Below are 27231 nucleotides of genomic sequence, written 5' to 3'. Positions count from 1 at the left end.
AGAGAGAGAGAGACCAATCAGAAAGTCAGTCAAGTCCTCCTACCCTCAAAATACATATGAAGTTGTGCGTAAACACTTGTACTGCATTTTCAAGCAGCAGATGTATGGAAGAGGAATGAGACCTGACTGCTTGCCCACTGCACTCTCTGACCTTCAGATATTTGTTTGAGTCAGAATCAGTGATTGTGGCTTAAGGACATGCTGGGTTGCTTCTGCTTCTATAAAAATGGAACTGAAGCCCCAAACTTCAGGTGGGATAACAGAATGATGACTGAGAGTGAATGTATGTCATATATGACACATATGACACAGAGTATGTGACACTGAGTAGTCACAATATATTTGTGATGCTTAATTTAATGAAGCCGCACGCAAAAAAATCGACATTGTAAAAATTGGACAAAACTTAAGTACATTAAGTTTCCTAAGAACTGTGCCATTAGATTAGTTGTTACACTTTGAATCGACTCTGATGATTGTTAAAAAAAAATCATTTTGGGTAACATACATAAAAAGAGATCAAATACACAGTATATTAACATTACAAATCGGCTTTAAAATATCAACATATAATTGTTAGCCATATCACCTATCCCTATGTGTGTGTGAAAGAGACAGAGTGAGGGTTACTTACAGTAACATGTTCCTCTAAGTGGGTTTCCAAGGTAGCGATTTTCGGAATCACATCTGCAGTAAATGAACAGAAAGAACATTTTGTTTACAGATATGACATGCTAACAAACAAACCAGATTTGGAAAATAGTTTTCACCCATCAATAGAGGAAGTGTTCATCAAAAAATGTAACTTCAATCATTATTTACAATAGGCATAAAACACAACACATGACAATAGTTATTAATGTTTGAACTATTTCTTAATAAATGTGTTTTAAAATGTGTTGCAATCATAATGAAAATTTTTTAATACCACTAGTAATAGATTAAAAAGTTGTAAGATTTATATATATATATATATATATATATATATAAATAAATTAAATAAATGAATGAAAATAAAATAAAATACAATAAACTAAAAATAAATTAAATGAATTACATTTTGAAATTTATATAAATCAGAAAACAATATTAATGTTTAAACTGTATTTCTGATCAAATAAAGGAAGCCTTGTTGAGTATAAGATACTTTTTCCAAACACAGAAAAAAACGTGTGAGATTGTTGCTGGTTTGTGGGACCATAAATGGCTGTGTGGTTGTATTTTTATGGTGATTTCTCCCTATGCTGCAGGTAGTATACTCTTAGCCATGCTTGAGATAATTATAGTGGACGGGCTGTCAGGTGCCCCGATCCTCTGAGGCCTGAAGAGGAGGATGAGACCACATTTCTGATCAATCCAGACTGACAAACCAAACAAAACCCTTTACTCTGTGCCAAAAGCAAAACTATCACAGACTCTCTTAGGATCAGAGAGATGAGCAGGACCCTGTGTGAGTGGAATATACAGCACAAATCATTTTTTGTTTCTGTGCGAAACATGCATCCATTTAAACAGAGAATTACAGTAATGCCTAAGCTTTCATTTTAGAAAAGAAAATCTGAAAGTTCTTGTTTCAACGGCAAAGGTGTAGATACGATTTTGTGAAGCACAATTTATTTTTAATGACCATTCTTGATGTCCGTAGATTCAGTCAGGACTGAAAAAGACAGCTGTACCAACTCTAAACAAGAGGACGACAGAGACAAAGATAGTGCGAGAGCGAGAGCGAGAGAGAGAGAGAGAGAGAGAGAGAGAGAGAGAGAGAGAGAGAGAGAGAGAGAGAGAGAGAGAGAGAGAGAGAGAGAGAGAGAGAACACAGTGGCATGTCTGGTTTAGTTTAAAGAAAACACTCATTACTGCCATGTAAACACTGAGTGTTTATTATTCACCTCATGCTACAGAAACAGTGAGTTCATGTGTGTGGATTCAGAACTCAATAAACACACAGATGGATGGATGGACCAGCAGGGCAAACACGCATGATTAATCACCAAATTGCCCTTTGAAGTGGAGAAGTGGCCGAGGGCCTGAGAAAGAGTCTTGCATCATAATCATTCAAGGAAGGAAAACAAAAGGCTGCATTTATTTGATTAAAAAACACTAAAAAACAGTAATATTGTGAAATGTATTACAATTTAAAATAACAGTTTTCTATTTAATATTTTAAAATGTAATTTATTCCTGTGATGGCAAAACTGACTTTTCAACAGCCATTACTCCAGTCTTCAGTCACATGATCAAGACATATGATGATATGGTGAGAAAGAAACATGTCTTAATATTATTAATGTTGAAAACAGTTGTGCTGCTTAACTGTTTTGTGGAAACCGTGATTTTATTATTTTATTTTTTTCAGGATTATTTGATGAAAATGAAGTTAAGCATTTATTTTATTTTATTTTTTAAGATTATAAATGTCTTTACTGACACTTTTGATCAATTTAATGCATCCTTTTTTTATCTTATTGACCACAAACTTTCAAATGGGAGTGTAGATATGACTTAATATCTATGGGTATGCAAAGCTATAGGTTATGTGAGCTATCAATATAACAGAAAAAATGTATTAATTTAAAAAATAAAATAAGGAAAAAACACTTTACTTGAAGCCTATATATATATAATGCATTATACAAGTATTTTTAATGCATCAATTATGCCTTATAATGCATTGTATGATCTCATGAATATTTGTCACCACAGTTATAATACTAATCTATTAAACACACCTTTAGACAGTATAATGCATTAAAACACATGAAAAACAACCAATTTCAGATGTAGCAAGGAATCTGCAAATATTATAATGCATTTTAACTTTGTTTACAATTATTTATGAAACAAACTAACTAATGAATCACAAACTACCTTGTAACCAATCACGTCAACGTCCCGGCGGGCTTTAGCATATCATTAACAGTGAACTAGCAGGGGAGTCTCGAGAGGAGCCAGGTTATTCTGCTGATATGAAAAATCGGGTAGATTTAGCAATGTGGCGCGTGTATGATGTATATTACGATGTAATGAAGAACTATGTGCCTTTCTACACTGATGTTCTGAGTTGTTCAAAGCGTTTGTAAGGATGCTGATTTTTAGAAGGCAGCTGACTGACTCTGACATGGTGAACAGGAACATGGTTTGTGTAACATTATTAGCTGTTACATAACATAGTCAAGCAAAAGGCTCATATTAATTACCGCTGTGTGTCTGACGTTGTAAAGAGCGACACCATTGTGCAGCGTTTACCTCGGTAAATTAAACAAGTTAATCTCTGAGCTGACATGAGTAAGTGGAGGCGGGGCTAATTTGCATATTCATTGATCTGCGTATACTAATTGTTACATTCAAGCTATTTTAAGGCATGAAGACATTTTTTTTCACAGTGATTTCATTTTGGTGATCGAAGATGAGTTTTAAGGGATATGATTATTGACTACAGGGGGACTATAAGTATATTTATAATTAAGACAACATGTGTCAAAGCAATTTTGTAGTATTTCAAATCAGGCACCAAAAAAAGCACCCTCCCCTTCTGCGGGAGGGTAAAATCTTGCATGACACCACCTCAGGATATAAACAGACATACGAAGGGCAAAAATGGGAATAAAAAACGAAGAAGAAAAAAAAACCCTGCAGGGCTCCAATAACATAATATGATTCCAGAGCAACATTTTTAATGCTGAGTGTTCACCAAGCACAGTGGGACAACCATAAACACTGTGCTATGCTTAACAAAACATTTCATTATAGTTCAAATATTTCTAATTCTCTTCAACTTCTGCTTGCTTTGAAAACTCATATTTCTTCCCCTTGGTTTTACACTGCACTGAACCATACAATATCCCACTGTTAAGGCTGTTTTCCTGTATTTTTATTTCATAAAAAAATAAAAACCCTAAATGTCTCCAGACTTTCGGGGGTCCTGCGCCAGCCAGCTGAGCAACTTCCATTGAGATGAATGGGAATGCTAAGAGATAGCTAAGCTTTCTCCAGGTATGATTGACCTCTTTGCTGTTGAATGACAACAGATTACAGCACTACAGCAAGTGCACCCAGTCCAGCACAACATGAAGTCCAGAAAAAGTTTGAGGGAAAAACATAAGACAGGGCCTGAGAGAACAAATAAAGGGATGGAGAATGAAAACAGCAGGTGTCAGACACTGGGCATGCCCTCTAGATATCTGTCTAGTCCTACTGCTCTCTTAGTTTAAAAAGAAATCAGAGAAACAGGTGAGAGAGAGGAGGGGAAGAGTGTGGTACACCAACTGCCCTGTGTTGATCCTTCTAGCCACACGGTAACAGAGCCTCGCCCTGACTAAATAAACAGAATGTGTGTGGCGCCTGCTCGCAGGAGACTGAATTAGCAGATAAATCCTCGGAGTGCCACATTTCACACTGAGACAGCTCTGTGTGTGCGTGTGTCTCACAAAAGCATACGCAATTGTTGCTCGCAGGGTTTAAACGTTCTCGCTCGAGTACTCCTCAGGAGGGCCTGTCTAATTAAATAGCGGCTTCCTCATGGATCACAAGCACACAAACACACACACAAAACACTCGACATTATAAAAAGGGATATTAAATTGAAATGAAACAAACATTTACAAAATGAGTGTAGATGTGGTGAACAGGAAACTATGCTGCTGCTTAGCTACTATATTTAAAACACCAAACATTACTCTTTATTAAACATGATAATAAACAGATGAGTAACGTGTATAAGCAAAGTCTGAAAGCATAGGTAGATAGGTAGATAGGTAGATAGATAGATAGATAGATAGATAGATAGATAGATAGATAGATAGATAGATAGATAGATAGATAGATAGATAGATAGATAGATAGATAGATAGATAGATAGATAGATAAACACAACAGTTCAATAAACAAGATGTCAATAATGAGTAACTACGTTTTTGACACATTATTGCCAGTTAGTTTTGTTGTTTTTGTTCTACCAGTGAAAATATTTTTAATAACAAAACATGGGTGTTTTCCTTAAGGAATGAGGGGTTTTGAACAAATCTTTCGAGTAATGTCGATTTAGAATGTTTTTAAATGAATTGCAGTAGAAAATGTCAACCGTAATAGATTTTTTTATTCCGTGTATACCGCGACATGTAAATAAGTGGGCGTGGTTAACTGACATACAGCGTGCGTGAGACTGAAACACTGAGATTTGTCAACGAAACATGGAGAAAGCAGAGCAAGAGGATCCACAAAAGAATTACGTTTTCTAAAGCGTTGTTGTTAAAGTGCTATTTTCGGGGAGAAAGGCGCAGCAGTCAACTAGAGCAGTGCAGCACCCGTAGGCTACAGTTTAGAGGAGTGCACGATCGCAACGGGGAAAGCATGAAGCTTACTTGACAACAACAGTTCATATATCAATATCGTAACAAATAGAAATAACCTTAAATAATGTATAGTTATATGCATCTTTCCGTCTCTTATGTATAGTTACTTTTTAAACACGAAACTTAAAAAATATTAAGGGTTATCAAGTGTTTGCAAAACTTTTATGGTGAAAATATCACATACATATTGCAGACTAACATCAGCAGCCCAAAGCAAAATCCAGATAAGGAGAATTCAGCTTAGAGGAAGTCTGTCTACATGAACTGCTCCAACAGCACTACCTTTCCGTCCTCCACCAGCTTCTAAACGAGTACCACATCTCCGTCTCTCCCGCCGTGCTGAACAGACAGCTCAGCTCATTACAGAAAACAGGCGAAAACAGGCTATGGGCCACCTGCTACCTTCCTCTCTTTCTCCCTTCAATCTGTCTTTTTCTTGATCCGTCTTTCTCTCTCATTTTATTTTCTCACACTCTTGCCTTTCCTTGCGCTTTCAAACAAAGACACAAAGCAACAAAGAGAAAAGAACCTTGAAAGAGACCTTGCTGTTCACGGTCTCACATATTTTAGAGATTCACTCACTTTCTTTCACTCTCTCTATATATAACACTAGCTGAATTCCTTGTCTTGCCAGGTTGACGGCTTTCAAAATAGCACTGAAGAAAAAAACAAACATTTGTGAACTGTGACCCTACAGACCCATAGAAAAAAATAAATAAAAAACTTGATTGCTTTAATATCTGTTGTTTCTTCTAAATGTCAGTGTAATGAGAGCAAATAAATACTAATGTTTCCTGTTTTAGATTTCAGAGGAAAACTTTAAGAACAGATATCAATGTCACAAAAATACCAAAGTCTGCAATCAAAAGTCAGATAATAGTCTTAGCTATGCATTTAAATTAACTCTACAGCTCTAAACTCTTACTGCCAATAAGTTCCTAATTTGTGTCTATTTTCATTTCCCTTAAGGAGTTTTAAGAGAACAATAGGCTGTAAAAATTATATTCAATTGAAATTGAGAACTCTAGTAAGTATACATTTGTAGATGCCAAAACTCTACACTCATCTTTACTTTTGTCCTTCATTTCCTGCTGTAGCAGCTTTGAACAAATCAGTTGATGAATGATTCAAATGACTCACTCATAAAGAGAGTCACTTGTCGCCACCTACTGATGTAATCATGTAACCTGCAGGAAGAGTCTTTCTTATGACAGTATTTCTTATGTTTTAGTATCTTGAAACTCAAGTTCAAGTAGCATTTTTCACTCAAATAAGATTACAGATTGTCTTTTTCTGCTAAAATAGCCTTTGAAATAGTTTTCGATGTGATCTTGATACATGGATACAGGAATTTGCTCCCATTCAGACACAAGCATCAATAATGCTTGCATGCAAGAGTTTGCACTCTTGATAAAAAGTTTGATTTCAATCGGACAAAAGCATTCGTGTATTTTTAAAATTTACTCCAGTGCTGACATAGTTTAATGTTACATTTACTAAATGCCATCAATAGCAGTGTTGGGGAAAGTTACTTTTAAAAGTAGTTACAACACTGATCAATAGTGCATGGAACAAGTATTATGTATGTTTCAATGTTTTGTTGTGTTTGCAGTACAATATAACTGCAGCAGGCATGTTATCAGCAAAGAGAGAAGCAAATAGGACAAACAGTCCCTCAAAACACAGCTATTCACAGCTGTTGGGCCAGCTTACTCGGCTCATTTCACTGAACACAGAAACAGGCACATCTGAAGATAAAATGGGGTACAAATAGACATGCAGACCCAGAACTCCAGAGTAAACATCCAGACCCAAATACAAACCAAAATCAGAGCAGATACATTTTCATATCCATTTACAGTTCTGCATGTAGTCTGCATCAACGAGTCTGAGAGAACACACCTGTTAGAGCAGGAAACGTGGAAATTAAATGGATGGAGAAAGAGAAAGAGAGGGTGAGGTAGACAAAAATATAGATAAATCTTCATATGGAAGAAAAAAAAATATTCCAGTAGATGGATCCATCTTCCATGTTTCATCCTTATTACAAGCAATCAGATTTTTTTAAAAGTAATTCATATTGAGATGAATTGCTTAAAGCATATTAAGATTGAGACTTAATCTTTTCAAGATTATCAGAGAAGGAAGGTTGTTGCACTGTTATGTGCTCAAAAACATGTGATTCAGTACTCGGGCTGCCATCGCTCAGGTTGGGTGAGTCACTGTCTTTAATCACTTCAGCGGTTCCCATGGTGATGTGAAAGTATATGTGAGTGCCAGGCACTTAAACTTATTGGTGACTGTATGCAACAACAGGTGGACAACAAAACATATGGCTACTAAGCTGACCTTAAGGGTTTTTAAAAAAAAAAAATATTATGATTTCATGTTACCATTGGTTTTATATATAAAAGCAGCATTCTAGTTCATTATAAATCCAGTCTAAAATAGATTGTAAAGTGTGCAATTAACAATTCTGCCCATGAGTGACAAATACTAACACAAGTTTCTATTATTTTGTTTTATGCAGGTTTTGAGATGGACTAACTGGTGGAATTGGTCGACCAGAACCAAGTCTTACTGGTTACGCGAGTTGATAAGAAGCCAATTTAATAATGCCTAATGTTTTTACAATGAAAATGATTGGCCAAACGGAAATAGGAAATTATGTCATTCTTAAAGTTTACTGAGAAAAATCCTTTGCCATCATGACAATTTACTGGAACAAAATAATAGCGCCAATAAAAGGGTACCGGCATTTAAAATTAATGTTCTCTAACTGGAGCCCATGAGTCACATCAGTGTACTGTAACAAGAGTAAATACATCTACACGTACATCAGTTCCGCCGCCATGTGATGTGCTCCATGAGCGAAACATCAACCACATTGAGCAGTACCAACAAACAAGCCAAATTCATCCATGCGATTCAAGCATGTGTTTGAAGTTATACTGCTTGTGTACCATCTAACTTTCTACCCACGGGTCACATAAGTGATATTTAAAAAAAAGAAAAGAAAAAAAGATAGAGGGCATGTGGAAAAGAGAAACTTTTGAGAACTGTGTTTAAGTCCTGGGGAACTCATTACTGCTTAATACATTATCAGTGCCAGTGGCAGTGGTGCAGCCTGTTACAAATACATCCACACAGCACTGTGTCTTTATGGACCTCAGTACGTACACACATACATATCCACAATCAGGGCATGGTGTCAGCCCCAAAAGTGCTATTTAAGCCACTGATAAGTTCACTTTGCCACTGCGAACAGAGGGCTCGCTGACACAGCACAGCAGAGGTTGCCATTAAAATTAATGTCCTGGGATTGGAAAGACACTTAGGTGGGAATTAATAACAGAGAGCTTAGAAGAGGGTTAAGTCTGTGAATAAAATGTGCTATGATGCTAATGAGAGCATGATAAATGTAAGGAAACTTTGTGTTTAATTGAAGGGCTCATGTCTATCACTCTCTGACTGACAGGGAGGATTGCTGACGATGGGTAATGTAGTCATACTCACAGCTGGCATTGGTCCCCTTTGACCCCTTTAGTGGTACAGTAGCATTTCCCTGAGTTGGAGTGGCACACGTTAGCGTGGTTGTTACATCTGCAGGCTGGAGAGAAGAAAGAAGACAGATAGAGAAAGACAAAAAAAAGAGGGAAGAAGAACGTTTAAAGGGACAGTTCACCCAAAAATGAAACCTCTGTAATTATTTACTGTTCCAAACTTGTATGACTTTGTTTCTTCTGTGGAACACGAAGGAGACTGTGGTGGTGCTTTTTCCCCATGCAATTACAATGAAAGGGGATTGGAACTTTCAAGCTTAAAAAAAGACCCAAAAGCACCATAAAAGTATAAGTAGTCCATCAAAAATGTCAAAAGTCACTCTGATGAACAGCCCTAATTTAAGTAATTATTCACTGATTTATTGTCTTTCATTGTGCTGTTATCAGAGACTGCATATACCAAGATGGTACACTTGTACTACTAAGAAAGAGAAACTGAAATCGCAATATGGTGGCTCTTGTAGAAGGAAATCCTGCTTCCTAAACAAAGAGCCAATCATCAATTGGCTTGTCATCACATCACTGCACCTACTGTTGAACTGGTAAGAGAATGTTGCTGTGTGAACGGGACATTTTGAGACTCGTGTAAGTAAATGTAGTTGTCAATCCAAAAAACCTGACAGTGTGAACCATAGAAACAGTTAGTTTCCTGAGATTTGTGCTTAGGACTACACATGCACATTGGCTAGAGGAACCTGAAATTTAAGCCACATGCCACAATTTATTGCTGATTTGAAATATATTACTGAAATGTGAGTTTGGCAAGCAGTTTTCATGATTTTGGTACTTATCCAAGCAGAGATTAATACAATAGCTGCCTGGAGTTGTTGTAAATATGGCCACCGAGTGAACTGACATTCTTTGAAACTTTGGTCAAACAATGAGTCAGTGAGAACTCAAGAACTAGAATCGGACTCGTTATTTAAACTGCTTCAAATGCATTGAGACTTAAAATAATGACTCGTTCATAAATGGGAAATAACTTTTCACATGAACTCTCATCAATGCACCATTTTCAGATAATTTGTACTTTAAGTGAACTACTACAGTCTATAAATAAACAGGACACAGTTTGCATATAAACAGACGTGACTATTTGAACAAACCTGAGCCTGCATCTCTGGGGCTAGTGTTCCTCTCATCACAGATGCAATTCTCATTAAAGGTTATCAGATGGTAATATCAGAATGAAACCACATTCACTCACACATAGACAGAGTTTAACAGTGCAGCAGAGACAAATACAAATAGAGAGAGAGAGAGAGAGAGAGAGAGAGAGAGAGAGAGAGAGAGAGAGAGAGAGAGAGAGAGAGTTCATTAAGCAGATTATCATCACTGAGGTGAGGCTCCTAAACAAGCAAACAAGATACTATTCCATTCTTTACAACCCAAGTCCATGCCGCTTTAGATAAAAGTGTCTGCAAAAATGACTAATTAGATTAATTGTAACTGTTTGGTTATTTTAACTCTAGATTTTCCAAATCAAGATTTTGTAAATTAATAAACAATTACCGTATTTTTCGGACTATAAGTCGCTCCGGAGTATAAGTCGCATCAGTCAAAAAATGCCTCATGAAGTGAAAAAAAACATATATAAGTCGCACTGGACTATAAGTCGCATTTATTTAGAAATTGATTTCACAAAATCCAAGACCAAGAACAGACATTTAATCAGGAAAGGCAAGTTATTCAACTACACAGTAGCACACAGAACAACAGGCTGAATAGGTGTCCAGTATGTTAACGTAACACATTAACGCCCGTTTCACACATACTCCGTTTGTAGTGCGTATATTTTTCCGTACCCTTGTTAACAGGTCAGAGCTTTCACAATGCACGCGGTTGCAGTCCGTCGATCCGTTCCAGGTGCGGTGCGTATACAGCAGTGCAGCGATCGTTTCCGCACCGAGTCTATTTTTGCTGTGCTGCACGCGCTGAATTAAAGTGACAGCACACGGTTTGTGGTCAAAATGAATACAGATTGACCAGATTGACATGAAAATGTAGTAATTTCATCATAAATGCATTTAATTAAATACTAGCCTACTATTTTTCACAGTCATCTTTTTACTTCAAGCGTTGGTAAATCAAGGAAAACTACAATTTACTTCAACAAGGCGACATAATGAACAACACTCGTCTCATTCGTGGAGGTGGAAAAACAAGTTATTTGTGACATGCAAGATTTATTGTATAAAGATTTAAATTATGCAAAAGAAAGGGTATGAGTCTGCTGTTTTTGTCAATTTTAAGTTTTAATTTAAAATGTATGCGATTTTAATATAAGTGCATGGTTAAATATTTTACCACTTGCTTGAGCAACTTAATATATAATTATATAGAAGTAATGCATTGAATAATAGTTTGTTTAAATTGTGTTTAAACGTGAATACGTCTATTAAAGAGTAGCCTATACGTATAAAGAGAATCGCAATGCTGACAAAAAACTTTTTCTTTTTTTTAAATAAAATTTGCTGATAACTTCTGGATTTGAAATACAATGTGTTTGGGGTTACAGCCGCGGGTCAGTTACGCACTGCAAACGCAGCTTATGTGAAAGCACTTTAGGCGTGCTGCTCCTGCACAGCATATGCACCGCAACACGCACCGCACACGCACTGCACACGTTATTCAGCTACACAATAGCATAAAGAACAAATATCTGGGAGGCTGAATAAGCTAAATTAACATTAGCCAGCGAGTCCAACAAGCAAGTTACCAGTAAACAAGTTCACCAAGCTCCCGCGATCTCATTCCTCATCATTTTCTTCATCATCCGTGTCGCTTCTGAACAACTCCGCCAACTAGAGCGCCCCCTCGCGGCTGTAGACGGTAATGTTTTCTCTTGGTTCATCTCAGTCTGAATTAATTTTGATATATAAGTCGCACCTGACTATAAGTCGCAGGACCAGCCAAACTATGAAAAAAAGTGCGACTTATAGTCCGGAAAATACGGTAATAAACAATATTCATTAATTCATTCAATCACTAACTTTAAAAACAAACAAAAAACATAAAAACTGACCCTAAACTATGGTTGCTATTGTTGTGTGGTTGCTATCGTTCTTGCCGGTTGCTTGGTGGTTATTTAGTGAAGTGAAAAGAATCCATAACCAATTCTCTATAATGTTCTGGTTTTAAAACATGGTTCAATGTAAGTCTAGGGGATTAAGGGATTTTCTTACCTATTCTATTGTGGACAAGGTGAAAATCTTAAGTTTAATTGCTTACGAAACTAGCACAACTCTCTCCAACAGCTGTGGTGGACTAAAGTGTCCGCTGAATGACTGCTTACTGATAGCATTTTCTTCCTAACTGGTATCTGAGGGTTTTTGCAGCCAAGGATGCAGGTGTTTGTCAGTACATTCATCACCTTCACAAAACGATGACACAGAGGTGATTGCACACTATGATGAGATAAGGCTGTGTTTATGGTGATCTAGTCACATGTCTTTATGTTGTACACTTCAATTAGCTTGTTTAATTACTGTGCAATTTGTAGAGTATGGCTGTATTTGCAACGCTACATGCTGAACCTTCTCTGGTCCAACTGATGTCAGCAGATTCCACATGCCTTAAACTGCTTCCCCCGCCCAGAGTGTCATATTAGACAGTGCCATTAGACTATAAAATAAACTAGCTGCCTTCACAGAGCAACCCTGCATAAAAATGTTTTTCATTCACTTGTTTAAATAGCATGGATGAGCTCTCCCAGCCACAGATTTTATTTGGATCCAGAATACAGCCATAAAAGGGCTGTCATATTTCTAAATAAAACAAACAAAGAGCATAAAAAATAAATTAAAAAAAGACAGAGAGAGAAGAAAAGAACACAGACTTTTTATCAAGAGGCTTTATAGCTTGTTGGCTTTTTATCCACGTCTGTTCTTTACACAACTCTCAGTTCAAATTCCCCCAGCATGCACTGCAATCGCTTTTTCATACCAGCTAACAACAGACAATTGACAAAGAAAAATATTTTTTACTAACGATTTTATTGTTGTTGTCTGCTTTGGTGAATCACTATTACGACTGCTCATACATAGTGATAATATATATATATATATATATATATATATATATATATATATATATATATATATATATATATATATATACACACACACACACACACACACACACACACACACACACATATATATATATATATATATATATATTCAAAAGGTTATTTTAAATTGTAATAATATTTCACAATATTGGTGTTTTACTGTATTTTTGATAAAATAATTTTCACCTGTCACATAATAATAAAAAAATGAAAATAAAATAACATTCATATTATTATTTGCCTCCATAATACACCCACACATTAATTATAACACTGACAGTGCATTAAACAGCACAGTAACTTCAAGGCTTCAAATCATGTCAGTATAACGACAAGGAACCACATACGCAAGATTTCCACATGATCTCAAATGTTTACATGCAATTTTATTATGCATGTTTGTGCATTTGTGCATCTATATGCGAGTCATTTTGACAGGACTGTGGGGACAGGCTGCGGCATAGTGTCGGTGGCTCCTCTCTGCATGCTCCAAAAAGATTTATAGCTAAATTATGATGTGTAAAATGTACTCACATTATAGCAGAGGAACAGCACTGCCTGGAGGTGCTGTTTCAGCACTTGCTCTAAAAGCGATAGACTACAAACACACACATGCACATGCGCACACGTACAATCTCTCATAAATGTATCTGCCAAAAGCCATTTAGGCCCTGGAAATGACAAAACACACACTCACAAACACGCTTACAATGAAAGTAGTCACCTCCATGTCTAACAAAACTTTTTCATAACGCACACAAACATTAGCATATATCTGACATGCTTCATTTAGATCCACAATAAAGCTTAATGAAAGAAAGGAAATACATATGAAAATAAAGGGAGACAGAATAGATAAACTGATATTTGTATGCAAACAGACCGTGGAACATAAGTGACAAAACCAGAGTGAAGGCTTTCATAAATCCTCACAAACAGATGCACACACACATACACACAGAGATGACATTAAAGCTGATGGAAGTTAAACCAGTCTTGAAAGGAACACTGCTCAGGCATTTCATTCAGAGTTTATGACTGGCTTAAAGTAAAATCTGATAAAGCAAAGAGGGTATTTGGGTTTTACTCCTAAATGGATATATTGTTTAAGAAGTGAAAACTGTTAAGTGTGCCAAACATCTCTAGATCTTAGGCTGTCGTGGTGAAGGAATTTCCCTTGCGGTAATTTTGAGTGGCTCAATAGCGCGATATGCGGTATTATCGCATATCGCGATATATTTATTTATTTATTTGGATTTATTTATATTTATTTGTTGCTATATAAATAAATGTTACGATGTGGTCAGCATGCACAAAAACGAGGACATTTTCAGTAACCAATGTAACCGAAACTAAACAGCGTCTCTGCGCATTTAAAAAAGGCTGTCACTCAGTGTGCAGTTACGTTGTTACGGCATTAAACCGTTCATTCAACAAACAAAGCTAGTTATTTTAGATGATAAAGTTTTAAATATGAATATTTTTCTTACACAAACGCATCACTTCGCTTCAGAAGGCCTTTATTAACCCCCTTGGTTGACTTGAGGGTGAGTAAATCATGGGCTAATTAAAATTTTGGGGTGAACTATCCCTTTAAAGGTGAACTAAGTAACTTTTTTTACCTTAACTGAACAGCTTCGGAGTCATTGGAATGGTTATATTACTTATTTCGGGTTGAATGGTGGTCGTTTCGCACCCCCCTGGTGCCCGTGAGCGGAAAATACGCACTTGCAACTTTGAGCCGGCGGGCCGCCGGCCGCTGCGTCAGGAAGTCTCGCGTGATATCAGGTCTCGCGATGTAAACAATTGCTTTACGGCCAAAAGAAATCTGCTAAAATGCTGTCATTATTGCGCTCCCTCACGCTGTCCGAACCTGAATGAAGAAGACGTTTTAAAGAATGTCCCATCTGCTTTGATGTCGTTGATCTATAGCCTCTGGTGTCTGAGACTCACCAACGAGTTTTTACAACAGTGTTGTCAAATATCTATTCCGAAGCTGTGGGGGGAGCTCTAGAGAGAAACCTGAGAGCAAAAAGCGAGAATACAGCGAAGAAATCCCGAAGCTACTGAGTGCTGCTTTAAGAGGAAAGGAAATGAAACGTCATGTACCATCATTAATCATTTACCACTTATTACTCAGTGATTTCTACAGCTCTCACCTCTTAAAATGCCCTCACCCTCCAAAAAATATGTTTTTTAAGCCACAATGATTAATAATCATCATCATCACTATAAAAAGTGCAGTGGGCATATCTGCTTGATGAAACTAAAAAAATAAGTACTTTGTTTTTCCCTTCACTTCTCGGTCGCTCTCTTTCTCATTCACAAATTTAGATGAACTGAACCCTAATTAAGGTTACTCATTTCTGGCTCATTAGAGGGCTAACCAGTGCTTTATTTCCATCCTCTCATCCATATGTATAACCTTATTGGATAAGATATAGCCTACACATGCAATATACAGGTATAAGAAAGAACTATAATTTTACTCCAAATGCAATATCCCCATCTCTGACGCAAACATGATTTTATATAAAGCACACATACAGTCGTAATGGCAAAAGCCACAGTCATTCTGAGTAAATTGGTTCCAGGTAAGTGTTTCTCCACTCACCTCTATGGGGCAGAAGGTTTTAATTAATGGATAGGAAGGTGAGCCTGGTGCTGTGCCCCCCATGACCTCAGTTGTCATCTCACAGTGATGTGTTACTATCCTGAGCCAAATACAGCAGATGCTGCCAGCCGGCTCCATGGAGACATCTCAAAGACTGGAGCTACTGTACTGGAGCTAAAGGACAGGTACAGTCCTAGTGTACTATACAACACTGCTGATCTGTCACTGAAAGACTATTGGTAGATGGTAGAGCTCTATGATTATTCGTTAAAAAGATCGCAGTCTCGATTCAAACACCCACACGATCTTATTCCTTAATGACAGCGATTCGGCTATGTGTATTAAAACTTACAAGTACGATAACAGCGAACATTCAAATCTGCATTGGCGCCACTGACCCACAGAAACCAGTTGTCATGTATAGGTATGGAACAGCTTCAAAAACAGTCTTTTTAACCCAACAGTAGGGCTGGGTGATAAATCAATTTTATTGATTAACTTGAATGTGTAGTTTACGTCGAAAATCGGTTTTCTCTTTAAAGGGGTCATATAATGCCATTTTTGTACAAGCTAATATGATTCTTTAGGGTCTAAATTAAAAGTTTGTAATATACTTTAATTAAATATTCTCATTAGTATTGTAAGAAAACACTAATTTTACCTGGTCAAAAACAGCATAATTTACAGCTTCTTTAGAAAAAAACAGCTTTACTGACCATCGAGCAGTCTGGTGTGTGAAATGATTCGCACAAACATGAAAGCATTGACGTTGATCGTGGGGAATATTCCCTTCGAAAACAAACTCAGCCACTGCGTCTTCAGCGGTTCGTCAAAATGACTGCTGTGTTCCTTATTACACCCGAGAACAGAACACCACAATCGCTTAGACGCCATTCTGTTCATAGACAGTGCCAGTATCAACAATGACGCGCGGAGTATGATGACAGACAGGCAGCTCGCTCACGACACGAGCGAGGGCGGGTCTGTGTTGAAACGCTCCTGTCAATCAACAATCGCGGGAGGGTCAGAATCTGTAGTAAATTATGTTAATTTTGTTTAGTTGTCTTTTCAGAATCTTCAGACAATCTCTTTTTTAAACTTTCTAATTTTTTCCAGAACCATGCAGCTCTCATAGATTATTATTATTATTAGTAGTAGTAGTAGTAGTAGTAGTAGTATGAAATACTGTAGAAATTATTAAAAGTATGTAAAATATGTATTGTTAAAAATATAAATTAAAATTAAATTAGAAAAAAAATATGTAGGGTCCATCCAACATTCTTGCGCGTTGGATGGATGCAACGCAGCGCGTTCTTGCTTCTTTTTTTCTGTTTTCACCCCATTTTTACAGGTATTTATAAAGAATGCCAAGAATGACCTTCTGTGGATACACCCCAATCACCTTAAACCCAACAGAAGCTTGTACAACACAAACTGGATGTGGCAAAACATGATTAGATGCCACAGTTGTTTTGTTGGGGGTGAGGAGCATGGAGGGGACAGGCGCTGCTGAGACCTTGCTGTGTGCGAAAAGCAAACTGCCATTTCAAACAGATCCTTAAAGAGATTAGAAGGGGGAAATGTTAAGAGTGAGAGGCAAAACGGAGCTCTCCTCAATCTGGGTCTAAAGTTTGCCCTCCTGTCTGCTCTATACGACTGTCACCATGTGCTTGTACTCACTGAGATTGATGCCATGAGTGAATGATTAACAAAAATTATGTAGTTTAAGACAGACATATACATGATATACATACACAGATATGCTGGTTTTCTTGTACCTATCAATAGTTCATAATATGAATATGAGTTCATGTGTACAGCATCAGTGAGCTGTACCTGGTACTGCATCAGTGCAGTACAAATGCCATAAGTGCAGTGAATCATCTTCAGTGAGCGAGGTTTCTTAGAAATGTGTGACATGTACCTAAGGATTTATGCAGAAGTAAACAGGCAATAAAGGGAGAAAGAGACAATGGGGACATAAAGGTTAGAGAGAAAGCAAGTGTGCTCTGATGTTGGTTCACTAAATGTCTTTTTGGTTCCGTCAGTAATATTCAAAAGTTCTTCAAATGTTCAGATAAAAAAAAAAAAAAAAAATGCAAATTTGTTTGGAAAGGCCCAAATCAGGATTCAGGATCAAGAGATATTGAGGAATAAGATGAGAAAAACAGCTGCTTATTTACCTGTAGTGTTGCAATTAAAAGGACAATATGAGCATGCACCTCTCAAATGTTCATTAAAATCTCATTATATACTGTCATACTAGTTCCACCAGCTTCACAATCATTAGGGAATCTTCCATCAGACACTATAATTAGTGGGAGTGTGCTCAATTATCTTGTTAATGAGGCAACAAAGTTTATAAAGCCAAAACTCAGATTCAAATGGATTTTAAAGCCATCATTACAGGTTCATGTTTATATAATCTTTGAAAGACAGATTAAACTTTTTTTTCTGCGACGAGGGGCTTGAAATTCCCCAAATGGATTTGAAGGCAGGGTTTGAAATTAACACCTGCCAACCCGCCAAATGTGGGGAAAAATCAACTGTGGCAGAATCTGCGCAAATCTGGCTTAATTGAACGTGCATGTCACTACGCAACAAATAACGGCGTGCTTGTTCATTTGCATTGAAGAAATAGCAAAGATTAAAAAGCATTTGGCTTTAGAAAAGACATTGTTATTATCCAACATCCTAAAAAAAATTATGTTCTTTGTACTGTATTGATCTGTCCACATAAAACACATTTTTGGTGAAAAGGATGAGGATGAAAGAGGAAGGGAGGAGATGGCTGGATGACAGGATTCTGTTTGAATAAGAAATGAATGTATGAGATCCAAATTTTATAATATGTATATATGTATCTGTGGCATAGTTAATCTGGTTAATTTCTTATAGTAGAAGTTCTGAATGGTCGGTAACTTAAAAGTGAGTGAAAAAGTTAATTTCAAACCCTGGTTAAAGGGATAGTTCAAGTTGTTTCAAACCTGTATGACTTGCTACTGCAGAACACAAAGTAATATTTTGAAGTATGTTGGTAACAAAACAGTCCTGGTGATTATTGACTTCCATTGACATTCCATTCCATTCAGGTTTGGAACGACATGAGGGTGAGTAAATGATGACAGAATTTACATTTTTGGGTGAACTATCCCTACATACAAATTATGGAATTCATATCTTTGCATTGAGATCAAATGAACACGTTATTCCAAAACGTTCACGTTCACGCTGCAGGTCCAGCTATGGCTGTCATGTTGGGTGACTGAACAGGTGTGTGTTTTATACCTCAAGCAGAGAATGACTTATACAGGTCAAAAAAAGAGAGGGAAAATGAGGGTGTTGGGTGTGTGTGTTTGTCCAGTCAGAGGCCAAGAATAGCACCGCTGTAGGGTCAGTATGACTCTGTCAGGTACACATACAAACCCAAAAAACAGTAAATGTCTACAAACAAGTACATGGAAAAATACTACCGAATATGGTAACCGAGAATTCACACACTTACAAAGACACCTTCATTTTATACCATAGTGAGGTATAGAAAACGGGATTTTGTGGGAAGTCAGTAGGATCTGTAAGAGCAGAACACAGTTATCAAGCTAAATAACCACAACAATGCATCCTACATGTATTAGTGTGTACATACAACACACTCATTGCTGTTACACTCAATGAGCACTCTAAGGCTAGTTAAGGCTAGTTGTTAAAGGTTCCCTTACAATACAATGCACACTCGATATATAAGTCGCAATTTATAATGATAATAATAGTATCGTAAATGGACCAGGCAAAGGCAGCTTGTGATTGTTATTAAGTGGGGGGGGATCAGAGACCTTGCCTTAGCAAAGTCTCTGAGAACCTGATACCTTGTACCGGAGAGTCCAAGTAGGTTGCCGTTCTGGAAAATGGTGTATATATATTTATAATGGGGGGGGGGAGGTTTGACCATTATTAAGTGGTTATTATTATTAATAATATAGTATTCATATATATGTCGTTAGCTTTATTTAAAATTCCCACCATACTACCAACCTCTAACACACTAAGACTCTAAGCCCACACACACAAGTATGATCATACATCACAGCTTTCATTTGAAAAGCATGAATTCCAAATCTTTCAAAGACATAAACACACATTCATACACAAAATCCCAGGACTCTGTCTGCCCTCTGTTGTCCTCTAACTAAGAGGACCATTTCAAACGGACATGTCCTCCATCTTCCACAGACTGTTTTCTCTCTCTCGTCAAGGGCAGCCGGCCACGTGTCATATTTTAACCTGATCTTACTTTGATGGCCTGTCTCTTTTCTCCTTCAGACAACACACGCACACACTCTGTGAGAGATATCCATCCAGCCTTTTCTGTTCTCCACACAGTGGGCCGCTCTCCATCTCTCCTCGTCTAATCTAACACAGATCAGTGGCTTAAACTTATTAGTGTAGAGGTGAGGTAAATCTCCTCCGCTCACTAACGCTGAAAAATGACACTGCTGGATTAGTGGCGGCCACAATCAGAGCATTAAACACACATGCACATTTACATCAAGACGCAGTCTATAAAGCACTCTTAATCACAAAGGTATTCAACAGGGAGGAGAAATAGAGAGGGAGAGCGTGCATCCTTGAGAGATGTGGAGGGCCGCACATCTATCAAATCTCCACTGTGAGCGCTGGACCGCTCGTATAGGCGAAGAGGAGGGGCGGCAGTCAACTCCAGGAAATAAGAAAATGATTAAGAGTGATTTAATGTCACAGAATGTGGAGAAAACGTGCATCTGTCCGACAGAGAATGATGTTATTACACCACCTTCCTTGCACCTCTTCGTCTCTCTGCTGCCTTTCTCTACCCCTCGATGCAGTTTCATCTCTAAGAGCGATGATGCTTGTATATAAACTCAGTGATTGGAAACCAGGAGAAAAGCCACAGTGATGAACTAACACGAGGAGCCCATATCAAATCAATACAATTTGCGTCAGGTTGAATACTGCACTCATAATGAAATATGGCCTCACTAACCATTACAAGAAAATTAGATGGGGGACACTGGGATATCCTGTGGTACATCTGGATGCAGGCAGACTGTTTATGAATTAACTACTGCATCGATTTCAGTTTGATATATCGTGTGGTCACGTATACCTTAAAGGGGTAGTTTAACAAAATAATGAAAATTCTAAGATCCTCTACTCACGCCTCATACCTTTCCAGATTTCCCAGGCTGAAATTAAACCTGCCATAGCGAAACAATCTGGAACGGCATTCAAATAAAAATTAAAAAAAGGGAAAAGATAGTGTCAATCCATGGTATGTTCGCACACATTTATACAAGTATTCTGCTTCCCTGTTGTCTTTCTGGTAGAGGCACATTTGCTGTTCTAGTAAATTCACAAAGTTAAATGCAAACAATTGCACCACCATTTATACAAACACATAATATATAAACAATAGTATATATGAGGGATTTTAGTATATTTATCCTTAAATGAGAGCATTTAATTTTTGTATTTAATTAATTTTTCATTACCATTTAATTTTATAATGATCAAACTAAAATATCACACATTAGTTGGATGTGTGTGTTTGATTGATTTGAAAATGTAAAAAAAAAATAGAATAAAATGAAAAATATTTGATAGAAATATTGTGGAAAAAATATTTATTCATATTATAACTATTTTATAGATTTATATGGACACACACACACACATACATATACATATATATATATACATGCATACATACATATAGTATATTCACATGCATACATACATACAGTGTATATATATATATTTATATATATATATATATATATATATATATATGTATATATATATATATATATATATGTATATACACAAATGGGTGGTACTGTATATCACTACGTTCCCAGCTGTTATCCGTGCAAGGCTGCATGGATAGGATGAGGGTTCTTGCCCAGAACAGAACCATACCGCCAATCTAAACCATATGCTAATTCTCAGTTTTCTTTGACAGAAGTCGTCTTGACAGAAATGTACTGTACGGTCAAAATTGACTACTTTGGGGATACTTTTGTTCTTTGTAGCTTGGCAGCCCTATTTACAATCCACTTTCTTTAAATGGAAAACAACATCTGGATATTCAGCTAAATATATCTTTTGTGTTCCACGGATGGCAAAAATCATGCATGCTTGGAAAAGTGAGCAGATCAGGACAAAATCTTCCTTTCTGGGTGTGAAATCTATTCCTTCAAGAGCCATACTTTCTGATTTACAAACACAGACAGACATACTTGTACACATAAACATAAAGAGAAATATCTCACCTTGGCATTTCCCTCCATTAGTTGGGTCTCCATAGTAACCAGGTAGACAGATCTGGCACTGCGACCCAGTTGTGAGATTCTTGCACTGCTCACATACACTGCCATTAACACACACACTGTGTCCGTTACACTGACATGCTGAAACATATAGAGAGAAGAATGTGTGTTCATTTGATTAGACTTTTTTCAAACACACAATAATTTACAGGTTTTGATCAGTGCACATATGTGGTTTTTTGTGTACCTGGGCAGGTTATGTAGGCCCAGTCATAGCCTTTTTCCCTTGAACAGATACTGGTGTCCAATACCCTCTCTCGGCTTTGTCTACTCAGGCTCCTCATTGGTCCACGGTATGATCCCTCAATACACTGGCCCTGACCTGTGTCTGTGGGGTCTCCGCACCAACCACAATCAGGCTGTCCCAGGCACTGACCACATGTACGATGACCTGAACAGTTCTGAGCTAGAAAGAGAGAAGATTTAGATAAATTAGTAAAAGATAAATGAATGTTTACCAACCCTTTTAGCCTTATTTACCTCCAAAGAACCATCAGTAATCTCCACTAAAACTATTAAAATCGTTTACTTTAATTGAAATAAAGCAAAAAAAAAAAATCAAAAAAAAAAAATCATGAAAAACTTAGTAAAACTATAAGCTTTAACACTTTATTTTGATGGTCCCCCAACAGACATTCTACTGCCTATAAGTTACTTTGCAAGTACGTCGACTTATTGTACTTAACCTAAACCTAACACCTAATTTTAAGCTAACAGTCTACTAATACTCTAATGAGAGTTAGTTGACATGTAGTTGCAAAGTTACTTTAGTTAGTATAGTAGTTAGTATAGTAGTATAGTATAGTATAGTTAGTGTCTAAAGTGGACCATCGAAATAAAGTGTAACCTAAATGGAAGCTAAATAGAAATATTGTTTAAAAAACTGACAAAAGAAAATAGTATGACCAAAGCACAAAACTGAAAACATAAAACTAAAAGCTAGTTCAAAATATTAAAGCTACATATGATAAACTAAATGTTATCAATGAGAGAGTGCAAAAAAACATTTGAGTTGTTTGTCTTTTGTATTACTTGACTTGCATTTTGTACACATTCAAAGTCACATTATATCAATGTGTTACCAGCACTGAAATTTGCTCTGCCTGTGTGTTGTTGAATAACCTTTTAATTTCAAAATAAATTGAGTTTTGTGCCATTACATTATGAATGTGTATTCATACAATGTGCCTGACATTCAGAGTGCTGGACATTTGAGACACACGGGACAGGATCAGATCATTTACATTCTCTGTGCCAATAGGGATTTTTTATATCAGTTTTCTATAAAAGTTTTCTGAGCCCCTCAGTAATGACCTCCCTTCATTTTTAGATATTTTGTGTGTGTGGGAGCAGAAAATGTATGCATGCAATAGGGACAGAAGAAGCGTCCATCAATGTACCCTTCGACCAGACCCCGTCTAATGGGTCCTTAGACAGAGTGAGGGTCAAAAAGTGTCTCGGGGTTAATGGCGAGGGCAGATACTGAGAGATGTCGAGTGTGTCATTAAAAACAGGGCAGAAAGACACACTGAGGGAACGCCACCACAGTCAATGGGATACTCAGAAGTGAAAGTGAGATGGGAAAGAGGAGCTGTTTGAAGTGCCACAGTGTTTGACCTTCTATATCATATTCAAAAATGTGCTGTTTGGAGATATAAGGAGTTTCTATTTAGAACATTTTAAGGTGTAGTTTTATAATCTATTCTACAAGTCTTCCAGGTCATTATCACAACTGCAGGTTATAAAATTGAAAATACATGTAAAAAGCAAAGCTAAGACATCTAAATAAATAAATAAATAAAACAAAATAAACTAAAATCAAATGGATTATGGATTAATTGGATCATCGAAGGTCAGCAGCAAAGACATTGGTTAATAAAGTGAGATTAAATGCATAAAGTATATTGTATATATATAAATATATAAATATAAAGTATATATATATTACGTAAATGCATGCTCACATTTAGTCTAGTACTACGACTTAATCATGTTACTTGTAATGCATCACCCCCAACACTGGATTTCAAAGGACATCTAAATGTAAAAATAGAATGGGGAAATTATCCACAATCAGCCGATACAGTATTCAACCAACCGAAACCTTTAAAACGGAGGTTCTCAACCAAGGGCCGAGGCCCACTAATAGGCCTCAAGATGACTTAAAATATTAACAAGCTAAAACAACTAAAATCAAGATATTTCTCATTTTAAATTATACCCTAATTTTTTTTTTTCTTTGAAGAACCAGGATTATCACGGTCTAGAGAAAAACCTTGTTATATGAGGTAGAATATTAAAAGTGTGATTTCTATATGTCATTTAAAGGTGCCATAGAATGGAAAACTGTATTTAACTTGGCATAGTTGAATAATAAGAGTTCTGTACATGGAACTGACATACCGTGAGCCTCAAACACCATTGTTTCCTTCATATGTAAATCTTGTGTTTGCAAAAGACCACAAAAAAAACGGGCGAATCCCAACATAACACCGACTGTGACGTTGAAGTCGGGATCATTAATATTTACGCCTTCAAAAGTTGCATATACCAGCCACAACATCAATGGTAAGATAATTTTGTTTCTTTACTTTTAATGAAGATGATTGTGCATTAAGCGTCTGCGACTTACTGTATTTTAACTTTGATTTGTGATAGTTTGCACGTTGGCTTGATGAATAGATCGCTCAGCTACTCATCTGCAGTGATGCGTGTTGCAGTTTCATCTATGTCAATTACTTTTGTCGGGTAGAATTATAATTTAGCCTATTTTTCATCAACAACACATAACTCAGGAGCTAACTAGGTTAGTTTGGTTGCTTACAGATAGCTCACTCGCTCCTTCTAGCTAATGTGACCTTCTCCACCACTTAAGTTGAAACTATTGTCATTTGACAATGCATCTAGTCAATTTGTTAAAATATTTGTTTGTTTGAGAACTGAAGTTTGATTATTTTGTACATTTGTATTTCAGAGTACATCACAGCTAGCCTGACTACGTCAGACTTCGTACTTCCACTCAATTTCAGTTCGCTTCTGTACTCAGTCTGAGATAGCGACCTATCTCCCAGTTTTCCTCCGGCCTGAAAACAGCCGGCCAATCAACGAACAGAGGGCGGGCTGAGAGCCGTGACGTAGACGCTGATTGTACCGTGGATGCGTAGATTTACTTCACATAATCTGCAAAAGTCGTTCACAGCCATGTTCACTCTGGTATTTCGCTCGATGGTTTTGTTTTCGCATCATACATGTGTTTACAGTGGAAGTTCGATGCGGCTGAGCCAGCGCATAACACACGTCATAACCAAACGATATGTGATTGGCTTACGGGTAACCAATGATTTTAAACTTCAGACAAGCGCCCCCCCACGAGAAAGAAAACGCTTTTCAATTATGCCCTTCCAGACTCTGTCTACGAAGCAAAGCGAAGTAGCAGAGTTTGGTATTACCCATAGACTGTAAAAAATATGGACAAAGCGTCTGTGACGTCACCCATAGACTTTCTGAAGAACGGGTTTGAAGCCGTTTATGGGGGGTATGGGCGGCGCCATCTTGGGAAATCTTGGGAAATCCTAACCCCGCCCACCTTCTGACGCAGCGCGCGTCACTCGCTCGCTCTGCTACTTCGGTTATCTCTGTGTATATTTAGGCAACGAAATATGTTATAAAACACCATACTAACTCTTTTCGTTTTCATTTAAAGAAATCTTAAACATTATAGCCACACAAATGTGGTTCAGGCAACGCGTATTGATTATATTCACTGCACATAACGTTCGCCTATTTATAAAAAAATTAAAATAAAAAAATTAAACACAAACCTCACAAACACACAGCCTCTTTTTGTTTTAAATATAATATAAAAATATTAAACATTTTAATATGGTCCAGGCAATATGTGCATTTGTACTAAACAACAGATGTTGCAGTAAACAACATTACAGATCATCTTCGTTTTATTACAATTTAAAATGACAAAACTCAACCCAGTCTCTTTTTGTTAAATTTCAGTTTTATCAATATTAGCTATTATAAAGTATAAGTAAAAGGTACAAGAAGCTATACAAATAAAGCAAACAATTCGGTCAAACATACAAAGTCAGCGCTCGATCTAGTCTAACCATACAATGGTAAAGTTAAATAGCTTATAATCTTATGAAACTTCCCCTCAGCCAAACCGATTGGCCAGGGAACAAAATATAGATTTACAAGACCAAAAATCGTCCGTTAGATATACACAAGACAAATTATATCTCATGTTTAACCACTACAGAGACGTCAGAGTCAGCGGCAAACGTCAGAACGACTAGCCGAGGAAAGGCTGTTCCAGGCGGGGTACATGAACGCCGAGCGCCCAGTCATCGCTGGATCTCATAACTGGATACAATTTTCATAAATCTTTATAAATAAACCACAGATTTGAGCTTTAAACAACTACATTCTCGCCTGAAAAACTCTTAAAACTACATTTCATGATACAGAAACAGTAGTATTATATGTCAACTGTATTAAAAAATGGCGCTTCTTATGTTGTCATTCTCCGTGGCGCTGCCTTGTCAGCTGTCAATCAAGCTGTCAATCAAAGTTAACCACGCCCTTATTGTCATACATTTTATATCTAAATACGATCTAAACTAATGAGTTAGAAAAAAATTCACAGCCCTCATGGTTGTCAGGCACTCGGAACCTATCGAAAAATACAATAAAAGTCCATGGGACCAACCTGTAAAAACATGAATTTATGCTGTGAAAATGGACATTTTAACATGGGGGTCTATGGACATTTGCTCCCTTTTGGGACCTCGCCCTAGCGGATTTTCGATGTATTGCAGTTTTTCGCACTTCCGGGTAGGCTTCATTTTTCAGATCAGAATGTTGCCGCTTGGTATTACCAGGCTACATCACAGCTCCTGCGTACAAATGATGTTGGCTGCGAAACAGCCAATCAGAGCAGAGCTCAATATTATTATTCATGACCCTTCCAAATAAGGCAATAACAGCAATTTCATTCAAGGGAAAAATCCTATGGTTATAAATGGACATGTAAACCATATCTGGAGACCTTTTGCCCTTACCTAAACCACAAACCTTCTATGTAGATATCAGAGAACAATATAAAATACTGTATTAATGCATTCTATGGCACCTTTAAATTCAAAATGCCATAACCATTTTTTTTTATATAATTTTTTATTTTTTTTTAGCTATGTCAAGCCCTAGAATGTTGTATCATAAACTTTCTTTTTTTTTTTTTTTTTTTAAGGTT

At 36.9% G+C, this 27231-nt stretch overlaps 1 protein-coding gene and 1 long non-coding RNA gene across 3 annotated transcripts in view; one reads left to right on the top strand and one right to left on the bottom strand.

Moving 5' to 3' along the window:
• Positions 1-27231, top strand: part of LOC309486745 — a 387401-nt gene that overhangs the window by 125157 nt on the left and 235013 nt on the right. The gene's annotated exons all lie outside the window — the stretch shown is intronic.
• The window catches only part of atrnl1a (attractin-like 1a), a 259263-nt gene that overhangs the window by 138050 nt on the left and 93982 nt on the right, over positions 1-27231 (bottom strand). For both annotated transcript variants that reach the window (XM_082154105.1, XM_082154106.1), the window contains exons 19-22: positions 22153-22371; positions 21909-22046; positions 8868-8961; positions 635-687 (exon numbers count right to left, since the gene is read on the bottom strand). In XM_082154105.1, coding sequence (XP_082010231.1) covers positions 635-687; positions 8868-8961; positions 21909-22046; positions 22153-22371 — 504 coding nt within the window. The remainder of the gene's footprint in view (positions 1-634; positions 688-8867; positions 8962-21908; positions 22047-22152; positions 22372-27231) is intronic.

Source organism: Leuciscus leuciscus (assembly GCF_965113295.1).
Source record: "Leuciscus leuciscus genome assembly, chromosome: 22".
Taxonomy (NCBI): Eukaryota; Metazoa; Chordata; class Actinopteri; order Cypriniformes; family Leuciscidae; genus Leuciscus; species Leuciscus leuciscus.
The sequence above is the reverse complement of the archived record's forward strand: the minus strand, read 5'-3'. Positions and strand labels throughout refer to the sequence as shown.